Source organism: Natator depressus, chromosome 12 (assembly GCF_965152275.1).
Source record: "Natator depressus isolate rNatDep1 chromosome 12, rNatDep2.hap1, whole genome shotgun sequence".
NCBI classification, from domain to species: Eukaryota; Metazoa; Chordata; order Testudines; family Cheloniidae; genus Natator; species Natator depressus.
This window is the reverse complement of record NC_134245.1, coordinates 1,933,585-1,953,734: the sequence shown is the minus strand read 5'-3', so window position 1 is coordinate 1,953,734 and position 20,150 is coordinate 1,933,585. Positions and strand designations below refer to the sequence as shown.

At 43.9% G+C, this 20,150-nt stretch overlaps 1 protein-coding gene across 1 annotated transcript in view; it reads right to left on the bottom strand.

The window, feature by feature from the left end:
- Positions 1-20,150, bottom strand: part of GLG1 (golgi glycoprotein 1) — a 172,640-nt gene that overhangs the window by 94,408 nt on the left and 58,082 nt on the right. The window contains exon 2 of the mRNA XM_074968320.1: positions 149-181. Within this exon, the coding sequence (XP_074824421.1) occupies positions 149-181 (33 nt within the window). The remainder of the gene's footprint in view (positions 1-148; positions 182-20,150) is intronic.

The following is a 20,150-nucleotide window of genomic DNA, read 5'->3' as shown; positions in this document are numbered from 1 at the left end:
GCCCAGGAACTCATATTGGCACAGAAAACATCACAGCTTGTGGAAAGTGTTGTTTTCTGTCTCTGCAAAATAGCCAGGGGTTGCTGCAGGAAGTAAGTTTCAAATGCTACAGCTAGCTAGAGAGCAAAGAAAATCAACTGATACTTACATGGTTGCAGTCTGAAGAGATTTCATTGTCCGGCTGAAAGAAGAAAGAAAGAAAGGAGCTTTAGTCCAGATCTAATGTGAACTGGTTAACATATGCTAAAGGATGAGGATGTTAAATCTTCAAAATACTGCAAAAACATTAAGAATACAAATTTGCATTTTCAAAACATTTCCCAGCTTTGTGATAACCTGAAGATTGGACGGTCAGCTTTGTTAAAGGATATAAGAGCCAGTTCACAACTTTCTCATATTGCAGCTCATATTGTGTTCCAAATTGAAATATTAAAACATGGAAATGTCAAATTTACAGTATTTTAAAGTTACATCTGCTTCTAACCACTAAAGTCTGATTTACAGGTTATGTTTCCCCCCTCTTCCTACCCTCAATTAAACCTGCCATCAAATCTTTTAGACAAGGACAGAGTTTCTTCACAGAAGGATGGAGGCTAGCACTGTAATTTCCCTAAGGTGGGCAGGGCTGATCTAATGTGTCTGGTAAGCAAAAGAATTTGCAAGGACGAGAGAGCAAACCCAGAAATTATCTCAGTTGCTTTGGTTATTTGTTTTTATGACAGTACCAAATGACCTTCAATCTCACCAGTTTAGGTTCAAATCTGCATAGGATTAGGGCTCAGTTCCTGTGTGACATTATACCTACAGGTGCTTTAAGGTCTGGACACTCACCTGAGAGATTTAGACAACTTTTTATTAAAAATACTCATCACTTAAAAAAATGAAAATTTGGCCTTCCTAATACTTTGTGGTCAGTCTTCTGCTGTGTTAAACGGAATCATGCTTTCACTGGGAAAGACAGGATGGGTCAAGTGGTCTTAGGTGCCGCATTATTTACAGTAACATTCTCCTGTAGAAATGTGGGTTGAGGTCCAATTCTGGGCTGCTTGTTCCAATTCTTGAGAGGGGTGAACTAGAAAAATCTAATACATCCTTTCCATCTTTAACTTCCAGGATTCTTGTCTCTCTCACCAACAAAAGTTGGTCCAATAAAAGATAATTACCTCACACACCTCGTCTCTCTTTCAAGGATTCTGCAAGTTTTACCATGAGACCTACCTTAAACTTGTGCTAGTGCTTTTGCTGGAATGTCAAAAGCAAAGCCAGAACTTAATCAAATGTTAAGATTTGTTTACTATAAATGCTGTCAACCCTTTCAAGAAAGAATAGTCTATCAATGACCTGGAAAGCTAATCAGGAACCCAAGCAGCAACCACTCGCGAACACCAATTCCCCCGCCCATACATAGTAGTTCTCATTATAACCTTGCTATGTAGCTTCTGATTTCCAATCCATTCAATTCCCAGAGGTCATCTACCAGCAGTGATTGTGTTTAAAAGATGTTACTTTCACTGTGTAGGAATATTTAACTACATGCAACCTGACTGAAAGAGCACAACTGCTCTTAAGTGTCCCCAGGCACATTCAAGGCCAATTCACTCATAAGTGGCAATAGCTTAATCTAGGGAAGGTTGTGATGAGCTATAAACCAGGGTTTGAAAGATTCACACATTAATGGTAAGGGGGAAAACATGATGAGTGTGGGGGACTCAGTCATCACTTTCTGCAGAATTTAAATATCAACTAGAAATCTAGTCTTTTAAAAATATGAGTTACTGGTGGGATGAGGTAGCATCTGATCCCAAATCTCCCTGCCAATTTGTTTACAGTCGCATTTCCCTACCTTCATAAAGGTTCTTCTCTCCCTATTGCTACGTGAGAGATCCATATGGGCAGGTAAAATACATAACGTGATACACTCAAAGCTAGCATACAAAAGGAAAATAACTCTCTAATCTTTTTATATAGTCTTAGGTATCGTAACAGTAAAAGAATTAGCCCTCATGGCTACAAAACAAGCCTTCTAAATGTAACCAATGGCAGTGCTGCCTTCCTAAGTCTGAAGAGAGATCACTTCAGCGGCTCTACATCTACACATGGCTTCCTAAGCAGCAGCCCAGCGAAATAAAAGACTGATTAGTTTCACTACTATACACAGTGCCCTGCATGGATACAAAATTTGTTTCTGCATCTGGTCAAAAACAGTCTGTGGATATAAAGCGGATACCCACGGATTTGCGGGGCTCTACCTACACAGAACACTATGGGCAGCAAGCAGCAGCAAAAGAGTTGATCACAACAGTTTCATGGTGCTATTTATGAAAGCTCTGGGCGACAGCAGAGGCAGGCATTGGGGCTAACCACATAGAAACTACCCAAACAACTGCGGTTTTGAGATCCCTGGATGAAAAAGGAATAGAGTAGTGAAGACACAGACCATGTGCAGAAATCAAGAAGCTCTAGGGAAAGTAGAAGGGACAGAAAGGAGGAACTTTTAAGTAAAGAGAGAAGGGTGGAGACACAGATTATTCTGACACCGCCTAACCAGACTATTAAAAATACTGAACATTCAATCAAAATTAAGGGGTAGCACCTGGTAGGGATTTCAACTTCTTAGCAGCTTTAAAGAGCACGGATGGCTGCCTTTTTTCAAATTTATCTAAACATTTCTCCATAGGCCCCTTCGCACTCAGCAACACTTGGTAGCATATGTGATTTCTAGAATAAGGTACTATCCTGATTCTAATTAAAGAAAAGCAGTAACTCAGAGTGAATACCACCCATAGTAGATAGACACAAAATAAAGTAAATGTTTTGCTTCCATGCTGCATTACAAATAATAAAACCCATGCTGAACTAGATTCATAGATTCTAAGGTCATAAGAAACGAATGTGATCATGTAATCAATTCCTGCTTAACAGGCCACAGAACTTCCCCCAAATAAGTGTGTGTTTGAACTAAAGCATATTTTTTAGAAGAATACCCAGTCTTGATTCAAAAAACAGAACTAAGGAGTCACGGCTCTAATTTCAGATTTAGGACTTAGTGTCACCATGCTGCCTCCCAGCAAAGCCTGTTCAACTAAATTCTGTACTTATTACTCTTGAGGGAATTCTGTGCCAAAAAATTAAAAATTCTGAGCACAATATTTTAAAATTCTACAAATTTTATTTGTCAATAAAGAAACATGGAGGCTCCAGAATGGCAGTAGGGAGCACAAGCTACTGGCTGTATGGAGGTGAGAGATCACCCAGCAGCTCTTCCCCATCCCCATCCAACACGGACTGGGCAATGAGGCTGCACCTGCCCCTGACCCAGCGCAAGGGCCGGGCCTACCCCAGAAAGACCGCGGGGCACTGCCCCCCCACACCTGGTGCTGGCAGGCAGGCTCAGCCCAGCAGGATCCAAGTGTGGAAGGGCTTAGTGTGGGTGTGATCCAGGTGTGGGGTGAGAGGGTCCTGGGTGGGGCAAGCTGAGTGCGAGTGGCTCAGTGGGATGTCCGGGTGATCTGGATGCCCAGGGGCTTGTTGGGGGGTGCTGGGTGGGGGTCCAGGTGATTGTGGCTCGGGGGGGGGGGAGGGGGGAGAGGATTTGACTGCAGGGGCTCAGCAGGGGGTGGTTTGGGTACAGGGGTGGGGGTCTGGGTGCAGTTGGCATTCAGTGGGGTGGCAGTCTGAGTGCAGGGAGCTCATCAGTGTGGTCCAGGTGCACCCACCTCATCTGAGTGGGTGGGTCTGGGTGTGAGGGGTTCTGGGTGCAGGCGCCGGGGGGGGGGGGGGGGGGGGGTTCTGGGTACAGCTGCCTGGTGTGGGTTCAGATGCATGGGGGTTAGGTGGACAGGGGAGTAAGAAGCTGTGGGGGGTGGGCGTGTGGAGCTTCCTGCAGCCAGGGAGGTTTCTGGGGGTGGTTCTGACCTGGACCAGGCCACTCCTTCCAGAGGAAGAGGAAGTCCTGTCTTCCTCCACCCAAAATGGAACTAGCAGCTGAGCCCAGCACAGGGTAGAAGCCACCAGACAAAGAATCCCCAGCCCCCTCATCTCCTGCCATGGTGATTTACCTCTACACTGGCTGCTCTGGGCACCCAAAACGACTGCTGTGGAGGAGGATGATTGCTCTTGTGGCTTCCCTTTTCTTCCCTGTCAGAAAGTAATTTTTCTGCAGGGAAGCAAAGAAATCTGCAGGGACCTGAATTGTCCGCATATGCAGTGCCGCAGAATTCCTTCAGGAGTAATCTATATCATGAACTATCAAATGCCATGCAATTTCTTCTAAAGACAGATCATAAATAGTTTGTTCTATGGTACACAGACTTGGTTAGGTGTACTGCTACCCCACAATTTGCAAGATACACAGAGCCCTCCCTAAGACATATATACAAAATAAAGCTTTATTTCATCCTTCATTTTTGGGATTCAGCATTATCTGAAAATGATCCACAGTCAGATGTGGGAATAGGAAGATAAGAATGACAACCACCCATTGTGGGTAGAGTCTGAGGACTTGGGGAGATCTAAGATCCTCTTAACCAAAAGCTGGCTGAGCTTCCCCTCCTCCTTTGTTCACTTCCAGTTTTTATGCTATTGGGAGGGAACAGGATCTCAGTCAGTTTCATAAATGTCACTATTCCCACATTCAAGATCCTTTCTTTGAGGAAGAGAAAGAATTGATGGAGCATTAGTATTATCTCTACTGGGGAAGAGTGTGTTGCATTTATCACATTGACATATTCTTTATGAAGTAAGAAAAGGAGTACTTGTGGCACCTTAGCTGTAGCTCACGAAAGCTTATGCTCAAATAAATTTGTTAGTCTCTAAGGTGCCACAAGTCCTCCTTTTCTTTTTGCGGATTCAGACTGACATGGCTGCTACTCTGAAACCTGTCTTTATGAAGTAGTAACTAAAAGTACTGTAGCTGGTACTGATGATGGTTAAATTTCAAGTGCTGGAGAACTTTGTTTTGGACTTAGATTTATATTTAATACTCCCCTTGAACCTCTCCACTGGCTCCCTTCTCTCTCTCATCAGGTTCAGGTTTGTCATCACCCTTCCAGGCTCTGCATCCCTGTTCTCTCACTATTTATCCAGCCTTGTATCTGGCAGAACAGGGACAGGAAGCAACACACTGATATCATCTGTGTTATCCCAGTCATTCAGTTCTCCCACATGTGGAATGCACCTTACAAATGGAATGTCCTTTTCAAGCCAGTAAGCCAGATCTCTCCCATCTTATGTCAGTCCCTCAAGAACCATGTGACATGAAGACTACAAGAAATTCACCAGGGAAAAATGCTAGGTTGAAGGGCAGCTGGGAATAGCGTATGTAAGCAAAGAAAGCCTGGTACTACCAATATGTGCAGTTATCGATCAATCAATGCTTATGTGGTACAGCCCCTTCCCTAGACTTCGTCCATTTAGTAACCTGAAAGACAAAAACTCTTCAGGGCAAACAGATGTGGAAAGCAAGTACCATACTGTGGGTATTACAGCAATCTAAATACATATATAGTAAAATGATACACCAAGCTAACTGACATCTGCTTTATATAGTCTCTAGCTCCACATTTAGTAAAAAAAATAGGAAACTGATTTTACATTGTAATTTACCAGTAGGAAGCCCTTACTTGATAATTAGTATTTTAAAAGCAAATCTGTTTGGAGGAATCACACTGCATATTATATTTGCTTAAATGCCAATAAAAAGATCACATAAGCCTAAGACAGTCAGCACACCCCCAACTCCCTTGATGCTCTGGCTATTTCATTTTTCTTAGTAAATAAAGGGAGCAACCTAAAAAAAGGAAAGCAATGCTGAAAGTCATTTAAATAAATTGGAACAATTGTTTCTACTTGGTCAGGTGTGCATTGGCCAAGAATGCCTAGCTGATGCAATACAAGTTACGTCCAAATGCCTGAGCATCAACTGCCATCCAAATGTGTATGCAACTTGTATATTGACATTTTAATTCTACATTGTAAAAGAGAACCAGAAGCAATTTTTAGGCTTAGAAACAGGTTTTGTACTATGCGAGACACTGCTTCCAATACAAAGCCATCTCGTAACTCCTGTGCTCTGCAACAAAACAGGTTTCTCTGTGTTACAAAAACCTGGGATTCCACAACCATCTCTGCTGCCCCTGCCAAACCCTTCTCCTCCCTCCTTCTAAGTTACGGATCTTTCCAGACAGGATAGTAGCAGACATATCGTCCAGACAAGACACTAAAATGAGACGCAGGGACATCAAACTGGGAAGCCAAAAGCCAAACAATATTAATACAAGAACATATTAGAGGTCTGCTTTTACAAAAGTCAGAGAAAGTCAGTTAAGGATGAAGATGTCTTGACCTGTGTTGCTGCTCCCAGGAGCTACAGTAAATAGAATGAAAGGTGCTCCATGGTTTGAATGACCCACAGTATCTGAGCAGTAAGAGCGAAACTGCACTGAATCCTAGTGCTTGTTCTTGTTTCTGTCACTGTCTGGTTAAGAGCAAAAATTACTTGGTGGGACCTGGTTACATGTATAAAGTAATACCAAACAGCCAGCGGCTTTGAATAAATGCTTAAAGTGCAATTTCAGTCTAAGGATGACTAAACATAGGGATCCAGATTTATTCACTTAATTACTACAAGTAAAGCACATTCAGTCAACATGAATCCACCTCCTCTCCGCTCCCCCCCCCACCACCACCACCAAAAAAAACCCCTGCCAATTCTGCAAAGTCATGCTGAGATCGGAGTCTCAGGCAGGGTTTTCAGGTCTGTGCCTCACTACCAGTAATAGAGATTCCTCAACCCAAGTGAAAGCAGTAATTTAGTTACTCTTGTTGATACAGAAGCAAGAATACAGCTGCAGAGCCAACAGGAGGACAAATTAGTAACTTTGTCTGTATACAGACTCTGGACTCTAAAACACACAGAAAGATGATTAGCCAGGAGATAGTCATTTCACAGAGTAGAAGCACACTAAGGATTTTTGCAGATGCTCTTTCCATGTGTGTCCAGCAGCTCCTGTATGGAAATGTAATGCTGATAGAGGCCATCAACATTCTTTCTAGAGGCTGAAACTCAACAACCCACAACTCGTTAGGCACTCACATTTTTATAATCTAAATATATTTGGAAGATTCTGCTGAGGCAAGACGACCAGCAGTCACTAAGCTCTAGGTGTAGAAAACTAGTCCAAGGAAGAGTATGAGGCTTCTACACAAGAGAGAGAAGTTGGTGCACATCTGCCTCTGAGAAGTCAGAATAGGTAAGAAAAATTAAAACAATGCAACTCAGCAGCTGCAGTGGAGAAAACATCGAAAGGCAGAGACGCAGGCACATGCTTTGGTATGGGGAAGAGCAACATTAGTACCATTCCTGGACTGCAATCTAGCTTGTCCCCTCAGAAGAGCTGAGGTTATGAGTACACGCTTGTCAGCTACCTCAAATTGAGAGGCTGAGAGTCTGCAGACAAGAAGTTGCATGGTAGAAACTGTAAGAAGCCAGTGGAGCTATAGCTTGCTTTTCATTCCGATCTGACTAAAAAGGCAGTGCGTATACACAGGTCTGAAATAACTTTAGCAGCTGAAAAATGTATCAGACTAAGTTTGGATGTTGCTGGATCCAGTCACTGTAAAATACATCCATCCTTCCCTGACTGTGTAGGGCCAGGGGAAAAAAGCAAAAGCTTGGACTAAAAAAATTAGGGTGAAGAAATATTCATTTCATAATTTATCTACATTTACTCTCTCAGAATAATAGAAGTTTACAAACCAAGACACAATCTATTCACTGCAATGTTCTACCTAGGTACTTATATGGCCCCACAAACTCCATAGCATCTGAGTGCAGGAGAAGCAGTCAGACTAGTTTACAGGGTTCTCTCTACTGTGTTTGTGAGATATACAAGTGGGTGTGTAGTGCATGCAAGCCAAGTTAAAAAATGAGTTTAATATTTAGATGTGAAAGTGGCAAGCTACATGGTCACCAGGGGTGAAAGTAACTTAAAGGACTTACTGGTACGCCCGAGTCCTGAGCGGGGGCGTGGCCTCAACTGGAAGGGGCGTGGCCTCAACCAGAAGAGGTCGGGTCTTTAAATCAAGATTTACACTGTGGGGAGCCCTGGGCCCTTTAAAAGTGCCGCCCTAACCCCACTGGCGGAGCTCCAGCAGTGATTTAAAAGGCTGGGGCTCCCCGCAGCGACTGGAGTCCCGGCCCCTCCAGGGAAGCGATCCGGTCCAGTACACCATACCGACTTACTTTCACCTCTGATGGTCATGCTTTTCTCTTGTGAAAGTATATTCCACCGCCTAGGTCCAGCTCCTATGGAAGTTCTATTTCCTACACTCACAAGTCTCTCCTACTGGTTGACAGTGTAATTTATTCTAATATTCTGGGCTGATGGAAGTGACCTTTTGTTGCGATGGCTTTTTGGGCATCCAATGACAGCGAGAAGACCCCAAAGCTCCAGACAGGCAAGTTGGAGTGTGGACGCCCAGGTCAGCTGGGAGTGATAGAAGAGGAATGTTCTTTGAAGTGCAGCCCTTCTGCATGTATTATTCCAATCTTGCCTGCATTCAGTTTTAACTAGCAGATAGCTCAGGAGTGCTGGTTTTGGCTAGGCACTGAGAAAGGTAGGAGACAGAGTTGCATGTTTGACATAAAGGAAATGTCAATCTGGGTGTCATCTGCACTCAACTTATTATGCCTCACCATCTCTACCAATGGCTTCATATAGACACTGAATATCGTGAGAAGACTGAGCCTCACAGGCTACTGCAAGTAGCCTTTGGAGGTGGAGGAACAGTGCCCAGCCCACAGTGACCCTCTGAGTTAGGTCTATGGGGGAGAACCTAGCCATTTCAGGGTATTTCTGTTTACGCTGCAGATCCCTAGAGTGAGATGAGAGTATTTGGTGATCTATGGTATCAAATGCCACAGAAAAGTTAATAGAAAACTTACGACATTTTAGTCACCTGTCAAGAAAAGTGACTCACTCCATATGAGTGGGCAAGTAGAATTGTGCAGGGCTAACTTAGGCCATGAAAATTGAAAAAATTAGGAACAGAAATTAGCTGCATTTCAGGGCACTCCTACACAGTACATTTCAATGGCCTAAAATGGATCTGCCTCTTGTAACAGTGCTCACGAACTCTACTGGCTGTCTAGGAGGATAATCAGTTCAGAATAACTCCCCTACAAAAAGCAAGCAAGCCACTTTTGTTCTTTAAAGGAAAATTCCAGTTTAATATCAGAGAAACGAATAGGTATTTACACAAAAATTCATAGGTTGATGCAATTGTAGTGAACGTGATCTGATCTTGAACCTCTGTACGTTCAATATGGGACCAGTGACAAAAAGTACTGCTAGACCAAGTGATTTAAAGGGTATTTTGAACTCTCAGCATTAGAAGGATGTCTACATCAAGAAAAATTATTCCATGATGATTTAGAGCAATCATTTTAGGTGTAGTCAGTCATGTATCAAACGTACTGCCAGTAAGCAGCCCAGCAGGAAGAAAATTGGAGGGAAGCCCAGCAGTAGGAGTAGCAAGTCACTAATGGCTGACTTGAGTCGAGCTCCCTCCCCTACTTTCAACTTGCGCTAGCATTCTATGCTGGCAAGTTTCTGCTCCTTAAAAACTATGATTCTGGTTCCCTCTGCATCCCCTCCCAGCCCATGCTTTAATTAGGGTGGATAAAAATATATTTTTAATTAAAAATTGATTTTTTTGCCTTGCCAGTATTTTTATTTCACACAAATATGTTTATTTTTAAAAAATAAACCTATTTAAAATTAAATTTGAAATTGACAACCTAAGTTAAGGCCTAAACAATCTATTTAAAATCATTTATATCCAAAAACTAAGCAGTGTGTGTTTACTGCCAAGTTTTAAGAAAGTTAAACCATTAAATTGATAGACACTGGCTAAGCACCTGGAGTCAAGAGTTTGTTGAAGTGCTAAACCAGCTTTTGACACCACTAGCCTCTTCAACTGGTTTAGTGTAAATATTTCAACATTTCAGTGTAAACTAGTTCAGTTCAATGTTCATTCAAAGTTAAGAAATCAATTGGGAGTTGAAAGCAGGAAAGCTTGTTTTCCTCATCCAATCTATGAATAAAAACTAGGTATGAAAGGATGAAATCTACTAGTTTTAAAATCTTGAAAGATGTGGTGACCAAAAACAAATCAACTCAATTTATTAATTACCAATAACACTTCATTTGTTTAATAAGTTGGTTTGAAATGCAGAACATGTTTTGATAATTTTTGTATGTATCCAGCACTTAAGATAGTTTAACAAAATATTAAAATGTTCGTTTTGTGCACTTATCTGCACTTGAATTTCCATCCAAATAGAGCTCGACATGAATCACAAGTAAAAAAGTTAATCTAGTAAATAAGAAATGCATTTTTCATAGTTTTTCTACATAAAAATGTAAAAACTAATAATCGGAACAAATGTAAATTAAGCTATATAACTGCTTAAATAAATGTGCATAGATCAAAGGTGGGCAAACTACAGCCCGCAGGACCCTCCTGCCCGGCCCCTGAGCTCCTGGCCTGGGAAGCTAGCCCCCGGCCCCTCACCTGTTGTTCCCCCTCGCCCACAGCCTCAGCTCACTGCGCCACTGGCGCAATGCTCTGGATGGCAGGGCAGAGAGTTCCTGGGGCAGCGCAGCTGCAGAGTCTGGCCTGACCCGGTGCTCTGTGCTGCGTGGTGGCACGGCTGGCTCCATCCGGGCGGCTCAGCTGTAGCGCCACCAGTCACCGGTGCTCCAGGCAGCGCGGTAAGGGGGCAGGGAGCCCTGACTGAATAGAGGGCAGCGGAGTTCGGGGTGGTGGTCAGGGGTGTGGATAGGGGTAGGGGCGGTCAGAGGGCGGGGAACAGAGGGGTTGAATGGGGGCAGGGGTTCCGGGGGGGGGGGGGCCGGATGGGGTGGCGGGGGGCAGTCGGAACAGGGGTTCTGGGGGTGGTCAGGGGACGGGGGGGTTGGATGGGGCAGGAGTCGGGGGGGGGGGCATCAGGGATGAGAAGTGGGGGGGAGGGATAGAGGGTGGGGGCCGGGCCACGCCTGGCTGTTTGTCATACATACAGCCCTCCATAGAATTTCTGAAACCTGATGTGGCCCTCAGGCCAAAAAGTTTGCCTGCTCCTGATATAGATAGAGGCCCAGATCCTCAAAGTCCCATGATTTCAATGCAAGTTTGAACCTTAAATACCTCTGAGGATCTGAGCCAGAGTGTACCCTCCTGGTTAGCAAAAAGAAGCACTACATTTAGTATAAAGGCTATATTTAGATGCAAATCAATATGTTTTAATGGTTACCAACTAATGAGAATCAAACCTTTTGTTTTAGGAAAATAAAGTACAAATGCAAAATATGATTAAAATAAATTATTTAAATCAAGGCTTCCAGCCTGCTGACTTAAATTACAATTAAAACTGATGATTTAAATCAAAGTTTCCAGCTTGCTGACTTAAATCACAATTAAAATTGGTGATTTAAATTGCTTTAATTTAAAATCAAACCTTACCATCCCTAGCTATAAATAAGGCAGGTTTTCCATAGGCCTGACAGCATCCCAGTCTGGCTACTCAAAGAGCCACCTGCCCTCAGTGTCATCAAGAGGTCAAGTCCAGGCCCTCCGCATTTAAATGTCAGAAAATGCATATGGAGCTGCCAAGCATGACCTGAAAACTTCACCCCCAAATTTGAAAGTCAACTCTATGCAGACTGGGTTTATACTTTTGGAATTTTGGTTTCAAAAGTGGATTCACTGGGGAATATTGGCAATACCCACATTTCACTGTGCATGACTCAGAGCTGTGGACACAGATATAGTAGAATAAGAGGCATCATGGTTAAAACAGCCAAAGTTCCTGGCTCCCCCAACTGCTTGAGACTCTGAAGTTTAGAAGGATAAAAGCTTGTTTATAAAAAGAAACAGTAACAATTGAAGCATTTCCCCCTTAGGGTTTGTTTGTTGGTTTAAACTAAGTTGCCCCCACTTAGTCTTAATACATGCATTCAGAGATATTGCAGAACTAGGTAGCCATTGCTTGGCCTTCCCTGGCTGTTGGCATCTCAGTGTGTAAGGAAAGGAAAGGTGAATATGAAGGATTGGACTGACAAATGAAGTCATCACCACAGGAAGCCCTGAATCAATGCCAAGCAGAAGCTATGTCCATTCCAAAGGACCAGCTTCAGCAGCCTTCTTCCTTGTGAAATGGACAGGTAAACACCTAAGCTTGTTTATTTATTTATTTGGGGTGGCCCTGAAGTCTGTCACAGCCCTCGAATTCGTACTGTACCAATGACATCATTTTGGTTTACTATACCACACAGATTCTGTCTCCTTTGAAACTTTGTGAATAGTTGATCCAGACTGCCTGGCTCATTCCAATATTATGTGCTGGTCTATTGATTTTGCTGCTGAATTCATTACTGCACTACGTTTACAAACTTCTATAAGCTGCTGCTCACTAGAATGTTGTAGAATTTCTAGAGCAACTGAGGAAGGACTGGATCCTCAGAGATCTGCATTTCAGCCCAAGCATCCAATTATAAAAACCTACGTTAAAGAAGGAGTGCTTCTGTGAATTCCCTGGAATTAAATCTAAACTTCTCTCTAAAGACAGAAATTAGAAATTCTCTCGCTCCACTTCTCCTATAACTCCCCCCACCTGCCCCGAAAAAGTCAACTGATGAGCTACATCACTGCAAAACTTGCAATAAGCATGGAGAATTCATAAACACAATTTAGTTTCATGCTTCTGAACTGGTAATACTTCTGTGCTTAGGGAAGTCTTGATCCCATAGAAAAACAAATCTACCATTGCAGAGCCAACTGTATACTAGCAGCATCAGCTTAAAATACAATACTAGCAACAGCAACCTAAACTGCATTTGCAATTTTATAGTTGCATTCCAGAATACAAAATCAAGTAGAACATGAAGACATGAGAAGGCACTTTATAAGCCCATTCATACATTCCCAGCCCCCATTGGGTTCTGAGGCACACGGCTGTTGGGAGTTTAATGTACCCAATTTAGATTTTTAAACGGCTAGAACAGTGGTTCTCAACCTATTTACCATTGTGGGCCACACATGCAGCTCTCTGTGTGTTAGGTGGACCACATCCAGGCAATATATATACTAGAGGTACATCTACATGGGCCGCAGCCGTGTGCTGACTGGGCCGTGGGTTGAGAATCACTCTGCTAGCACTGTAAAGAGCTGTTGTGCACTGTGTGACAAAGTACCAATTTCCAAAAGTAACATGGCATTCTAAACAATCTTCTCTTCCTGTTAACAGGGAATTCCAGGATGGATGAAAGGGTGATGGCATTATTAAAACTTGTTATGTTAACATCAGCTTTTGTATATTAACACTGAAGCAAGCTACTATCTGAAACAAAAGTCAAAATGAAAAATAACAGTCACAGTAAAGCTAGCTTGGCCACGAATACGACATGGTATATAGTCTAGTATGTGCAACATGCTCCAGTTAATATTCCTAGGATAACATTCAGCTTTGGTGCCAGACTTCTGGAATCTAATAAGTTACATTAAAACACATGTTAAAAGAACATTAAGGTTGCAAAGTCACACACTCACTATGTTTCTCTTTCTCTCTCTCTGCCTCTGCCCTTATTTACCACACTGCATCCAAACCCTACACTGAACACAATACAGAACACAACTCAGCAAAGTTTTAGTCAATAGCATCATCTCAAAAGAAGATTGGTTTTGGAAAAAGAAAACTCCCCCACATACTTTAATCTTGGCCTTGCCACCTGCTATTCCAGTCCTTAGCTTGAAGAGCAGAGACCATCAAGCAAAATCATGCAGTGGTGATAACTAATATGCAATGGCCAAATCTTTAATTATTTGTCATAGGGTTCTAGTGGTGAAAAGCTACTGCACAAGGAGTCCCTATAATGGAAGTATTTGGGGAGAAGAAAATTTTACCATGCCTTTTAACTCATTAGTGGAAATCGAGATCCTTCACACTGTATGGCTTGTCATTCCTTCCCAATCTCAAATGTAGTGATCTGTTCAGTTCTGTCACGTACACAAGATTTAGCATGGTTATATCCTGCAACTGTCCATTGTTTTTTTCCCAGGAATCCCAGTAAGATAGGGACAGAATTTCAGAAGTTGGTTACGTGCAAAGACCAAATACAAAAAAACCAACACAAGCATATAGGGACAAAATTAGAAAGGCCAAGGCACACAATGAGATGACTCTACCGAGAGACAAAGGGTAACAAGAAAGCATACTACAAATACATTAGAAGCAAGAGGAAGACCAAGGACAGGATAGGCCCTTTACTCAATCGGAGGGAAAGACAACAGAAAATGTGGAAATGGCAGAAGTGCTAAAACGTCTTTTTTATTCAGTTTTCACCAAAAATGTTAGTAGTGATCGGATGTCTAACAGTGAACGCCAGTGAAAATGAGGTGGGATCTGAGGCTAAAATAAGGAAAGAAGAAGTTAAAAATTACTTAGAATCATAGAATATCAGGGTTGGAAGGGACCTCAGGAGGTCATCTAGTCCAACCCCCTGCTCAAAGCAGGACCAATCCCCAACTAAATCATCCCAGCCAGGGCTTTGTCAAGCCTGACCTTAAAAATATCTAAGGAAGGAGATTCCACCACCTCCCTAGGTAACACATTCCAGTGTTTCACCACCCTCCTAGTGAAAAAGTTTTTCCTAATATCCAACCTAAATCTCCCCCACTGCAACTTGAGACCATTACTCCTTGTCCTGTCATCTTCTACCACTGAGAATAGTCTAGAACCATCCTCTTTGGAACCACTTCTCAGGTAGTGGAAAGCAGCTATCAAATCCCCCCTCATTCTTCTCTTCTGCAGACTAAACAATCCCAGTTCCCTCAGCCTCTCCTCATAAGTCATGTGTTCCAGACCCCTAATCATTTTTGTTGCCCTTCGCTGGACTCTCCAATTTATCCATATCCACATCTTAGGTCATGTCTATACCAGCAAGCTTACAGCGGCACGGCTGTACCAATGCATCTGCTAAGATCGCTCATGTAGCCACTATGCTGACAGGAGAGAGCTCTCTCATTGACATAATAAAACCACCTCATCAATTGATGGTAGCTATGACAGCGAGAGAAGCTCTCCTGCAAACATGGCATCATGCACATTACCACTTATGCCGGCAAAACGTATGTCGCTCAGTGTGGTATTTTTTCCAAAACACAAGTTTTGCTGACGTAAGTGACAGTGTAGACATGGCCTTAGAAAAGTTAGTTGTCTTCATGTTGGCAGGGCCTGATGAAATAGATTCTAGAATACTCAAGGAGCTAATTGAGCCTTTAGCGATTACATTCAAAAACTCATGGAAGATGGGAGAGTCTCCAAAGGACTGGAAGAGGGCAAATATATTGCCAAGCTATTCAAAGGAGAATAAAGACAACCCAGGGAATTACAGACCAGTCAGTTTAACTTCAGTAACTGGAAAGATAAGCAAATAATCAAACATCAATTTGCAAACACCTAGACAATAATAAGGTGATAAGTAACAGCCAACACGGATTTGTCAAGAACAAATCATTTCAAACTACCTAAGCTTTCTTTGACAACGTAAGAAGCCTTGTGGATCATGGGGGTGGGGAAAGATGTGATATATCTTGACTTTTAGTAAGGCTTTTGATACTGTATTGCACAACCTTCCCAAACAAACTCGGGAAATATAACCTAAATGGAGCTACTAAAAGATGGGTGCATAACTGGTTGGACAACCACTTCCAGAGAGTAATCATCAGTAAGGCTATGTTTTTGTCACAGATATTTTTAGTAAAATTTCCCTGACAAAACAGATAGGTGGGTTCAACACCCACTGCTGCTCGGGCTCCCGGATCCCCCACTGATGCGGTGTGTGGGAGCTCCAGAGTCTCTTTGCCCACCACAGCTGGGCAGCTGCTCCGGGTCCCGCTGGCCGCCCGCCCGCTGCGGCTGGGCAGCTGCAGGGTCCCCCCACCAAGATGGGGGCTGGGAACTGCAAGGGCGGGGCTGGCTGGGAGCTCCAGCCCCAGGGCAGAAAATGTCAGAGATCAATGGAAGTCACAGAATCCGTGACATAATCATAGTCTTAGTTATCAGTGGCTCACAGTCAAGCTGGAAGGGCTTATTGAGGGGGGTTCTGCAGGGATCACTTCTGGGTCTGGTTCTGTTCAATATCTTCATCAGTGATTTAGATAACTGCATAGAGAGTACACTTATAAAATCTGCAGATGATCTCAAGCTGGGAGGAGTTGAAAGTGCTTTGGAGGATAGGCTTAAAATTCAAAATGATCTGGACAAACTGGAGAAATGGTCTGAAGTAAACAGGATAAAATTCAATCAATAAGGACAAATGCAAAGTACTCCACATAAGAAGGAACAATCGGTTGCAAAGTTACAAAATGTGAGACAGCTGCCTAGGAAGGAATATTGAAGAAAGGTATCAGGGTGGGGAGGGGGGGGGGGAGGGGGACGAGTCATAGTGGATCACAAACTAAATGAGTGAACAGTGTAACACTGTTGCAGAAAAAAACAAAAACAAAAAAACCAAACCCACAAACATTCTGGGATGTATTAGCAGGGGTGTTGTAAGAAAGACACCAGAAGTAATTCTTCCACTCTACTCCATGCTGATAGGCCACAGCTGGAGTATTGTGTCCAGTCTCGGGCACCACATTTCAGAAAAGATATGGACAAACTGGAGAAAGTCCAGAGGAGAGCAACAACAATTAAAGGTCTGAAAACATGATCTCTGAGGAAAGATTGAAAAAATGGCCTGGAGAACAGAAAACTGAGGGGGAACATGATAAGAATTTTCAAGTACATAAAAGGGTATTACTAGGAGGAAGAGAAGGAGAAATTGTTCTTTTTAACCTCTGAGGATAGGACAAGAAGCAATGGGCTAAAATTGAAACAAGGGAGGTTTAGGTCAGACATTTGGAAAAACTTCCTGTTAGAGCAGTCAAGCAATGGAACAAATTGCTCAGGAAGGAATCTCCATGATTGGAGGTCTTTAAGAACAGGTTAGACAAACACCTGTCAGGAAGTATTACTTAGTCCTGCCTTGAGTGTAGGAGGGGACTGAACTTGATGACCTACTGGGGACCCTTCCAGTCCTACACCTCTATGAAATGTGTGACAGGGTCGGGCCAGGTGCCTATAGGAGAGTGATCCTATTGGGATCCAGGAAGTGGGTGGGCTTTGCCCACCCACTGCTAAAGGATCCCCCCCCCAAGACTAAGAGGGGGATCCACAGGACCTGGACACCAAATAAATACGGGGGGAAATTAATGAAATAACAGGGACAGGAGTGTGGTCAAAGGGTCAAACGAAGGGAACCGGAAGGGGACACCGAGCAGTGAACCCCGGACAGCGCCCACTGCTCCTCAAAGGCATCAAGGGAGTCAGTGGACGCCGCCCAGAGGAACTCTGCCCGGATACGTGAACGGACGGAGGATCGGAAATAGGCCCCACAGTCACAGGAGACTCCATCGGCCAACCTCCTCACTCTGGTTTTACAGATGGCCATTTTAGCTAGGGCCAGGAGGAGGCTGACCAGGAGATCCTGTGACTTTGTGGGGCAGTGGATAGGGAGTACATAAATAAGAAGGTGAGGGGAAAAAAGTGCAACCAAAAGCATAAAGTATCGGTGAGGAGCCGGAATAGGGGCTGCAGCCTGGCACACTCCAAATGTGTGCGCGCCAGGGTTTCCCTCACGCCTCAAAAGGGGCAGATGTCTGGGATAGGGGTGAACCGTGCCAAGTACACGCCCATGCTCACGGCTCCATGAAGAAGCCGCCAACAAATATCCCCGGCGGGCCTCAGAACCAAGGTGAAATATAGGCTGGCCCACCGGGTACAGGAAAATGATAGAAGGCAGCTATATTAGCCCCAGGTTAAGTAGGTTCCTTTTCCCTGGGTAAGGTAACAGGGAAGGTTCCAAAACAATCAGGAACTTTCTGGAAACAATTAAGGCAGACAGACTGATTAGAACACCTGCAGCCAATCAAGAAGCTGCTAGAATCAATTAAGGCAGACTAATCAGGGCACCTGGGTTTAAATAGGAGCTCACTTCAGTTTGTGGTGTGTGCGAGGAGCTGGGAGCAAGTGGCGCAAGAAGCAGAGAGTGAGAAGGCACACTACTGGAAGACTGAGAAGTATAAGCATCATCAGACATCAGGAGGAAGGTCCTGTGGTGAGAATAAAGAAGGTGTTGGGAGGAGGCCATGGGGAAGTAGCCCAGGGAGTTGTAGCTGTCAGGCAGCTGTTACAGGAGCCACTGTAGACAGCTGCAATCCACAGGGCCCTGGGCTGGAACCCGGAATAGAGGGCGGGCCCAGGTTCCCCCCATCTCTCCAACTCCCTGCTTGATACCGGAGGAGTTGAACTGGACTGTAGGTTCCACCAGAGGGGAAGGTCTCTGGCCTGTTCCATGATCCACTTGGTGGATCAGCAGAGACTGCAGGGATTGTTGTTCTTCCTTTCCCCATGCTGGCCAGCGATGAGGCTAATTGAGTGAATGGCAGATTTGAGCCACGAAAGTGGCCAAAACTGGGGGCTGCCATGAACCTCTGAGGCAAGAAAATCTGCCAATAAGCACAGGACCACCAAGGCAGAAGAGGAACTGTGTCACAAATGTTTGAATTAAAATTCAGTTTCCTCATTGCCAGAAGCATCCATTACCTTTTTTCTTCACTACTTAGTGTTTTCTTGGTTCAGTTCTGGGAAAGTGACATCATTGCTTTTACTGCTACAAAAATCCATGTAATAGTTTAAAGTCTAATTGCTAAAGTGGAAAAAATTTAGTAGTTGCACTTTATTCCTAAAGAAACAAATATTAAAATGAGAACACTGCTTAATGGAAGTACCTTATCAGCCCTGCTGTTTCTGATGGCTGTTTCCAGCTATAACTGTCTTTGAATAAAATGGATTGCTTCCAATGGGATTTGTAACACCTCAGCTAACTGGGGATAAACAGTGAAAATAGGATATTTTATAAGAAAAGTTCCTACCCTTTAAACTCACAAGCTTATATTTGTTAAAAGTTAATCTTTAAAGCAGAGGCTGTTTGGTCTAGTGCAGGGGTTCTCAAGCTTCATTGCACTGTGACCCCCTTCCGACAACCAAAAATACCACACGACCCCAGGAGGGGCGACTGAAGCCTGAGCCAGCCCAAGCCCTGCCCAAGGTGGAGGGGCAAAGTCCAAGGGCTTCAGCCCCAGGTGAGGGGCCTGTAACCTGAGCCCCACCACCCAGGGCTGAAACCAAAGCCTGAGCCCCGCTGCCCAGAGCTTCGACCCCAGGCGGTGGGGCTCGGGCTTCGGCTTCGACCCCGGGCCCCAGCAGGAGGCCTAGGAGGGTGGTGAAGCACTGGAATGCGTTACCTAGGGAGGTGGTGGAATCTCCTTCCTTAGATATTTTTAAGGTCAGGCTTGACAAAGCCCTGGCCGGGATGATTTAGTTGGGGATTGGTCCTGCTTTGAGCAGGGGATTGGACTAGATGACCTCCTGAGGTCCCTTCCAACCCTGATATTCTATGATTCTATGACAGTTGAGCCATCTCTACTCAGAGCTGAACCAATGCCTCCACTGATCTTGTCTCCATAGGATTTCCAGACATTCTTCCCCAGGTGCTCTAACACCAGGGGAGAATTTCAGAAAATCCTCAGCATAAATACAGCCTCCTGAACATAGAATAGTGAAGAAACTTGGCCTTTTAGCTTGGACACTCAAATACACCCACATTAAATGGCAACCTGAAGGAATGTCATACTAAGTTTAATTCCCATGTTAAAGGAAATGAATCCATGGAACATGAGTGAGCAGAATAAGTGTGCTGACTCTTTTAGGTTTCTAGGTATGTTAACTGGCTCATCTGAAAGCAGTCACTTAAAATGGATACTAAAATACAAGATAGCTAGGTTGAGCGTGAGTGGAGGACTGGTTCTAGCATTAGCAAGTCTCTGGGTGGCAGAGGCCCCAGGGAAGTCTGATACTGGGATGAACAGGTCTAAGAACAATGGCCTCTTTGCCCAGAAATGCATCAGCATCATTATGGCACTCTCCTTTCTCATTTTTGAATAGTCCTGGGGAGCAGTGGAAAGGCATGTCACAAAGACCTGTTGGC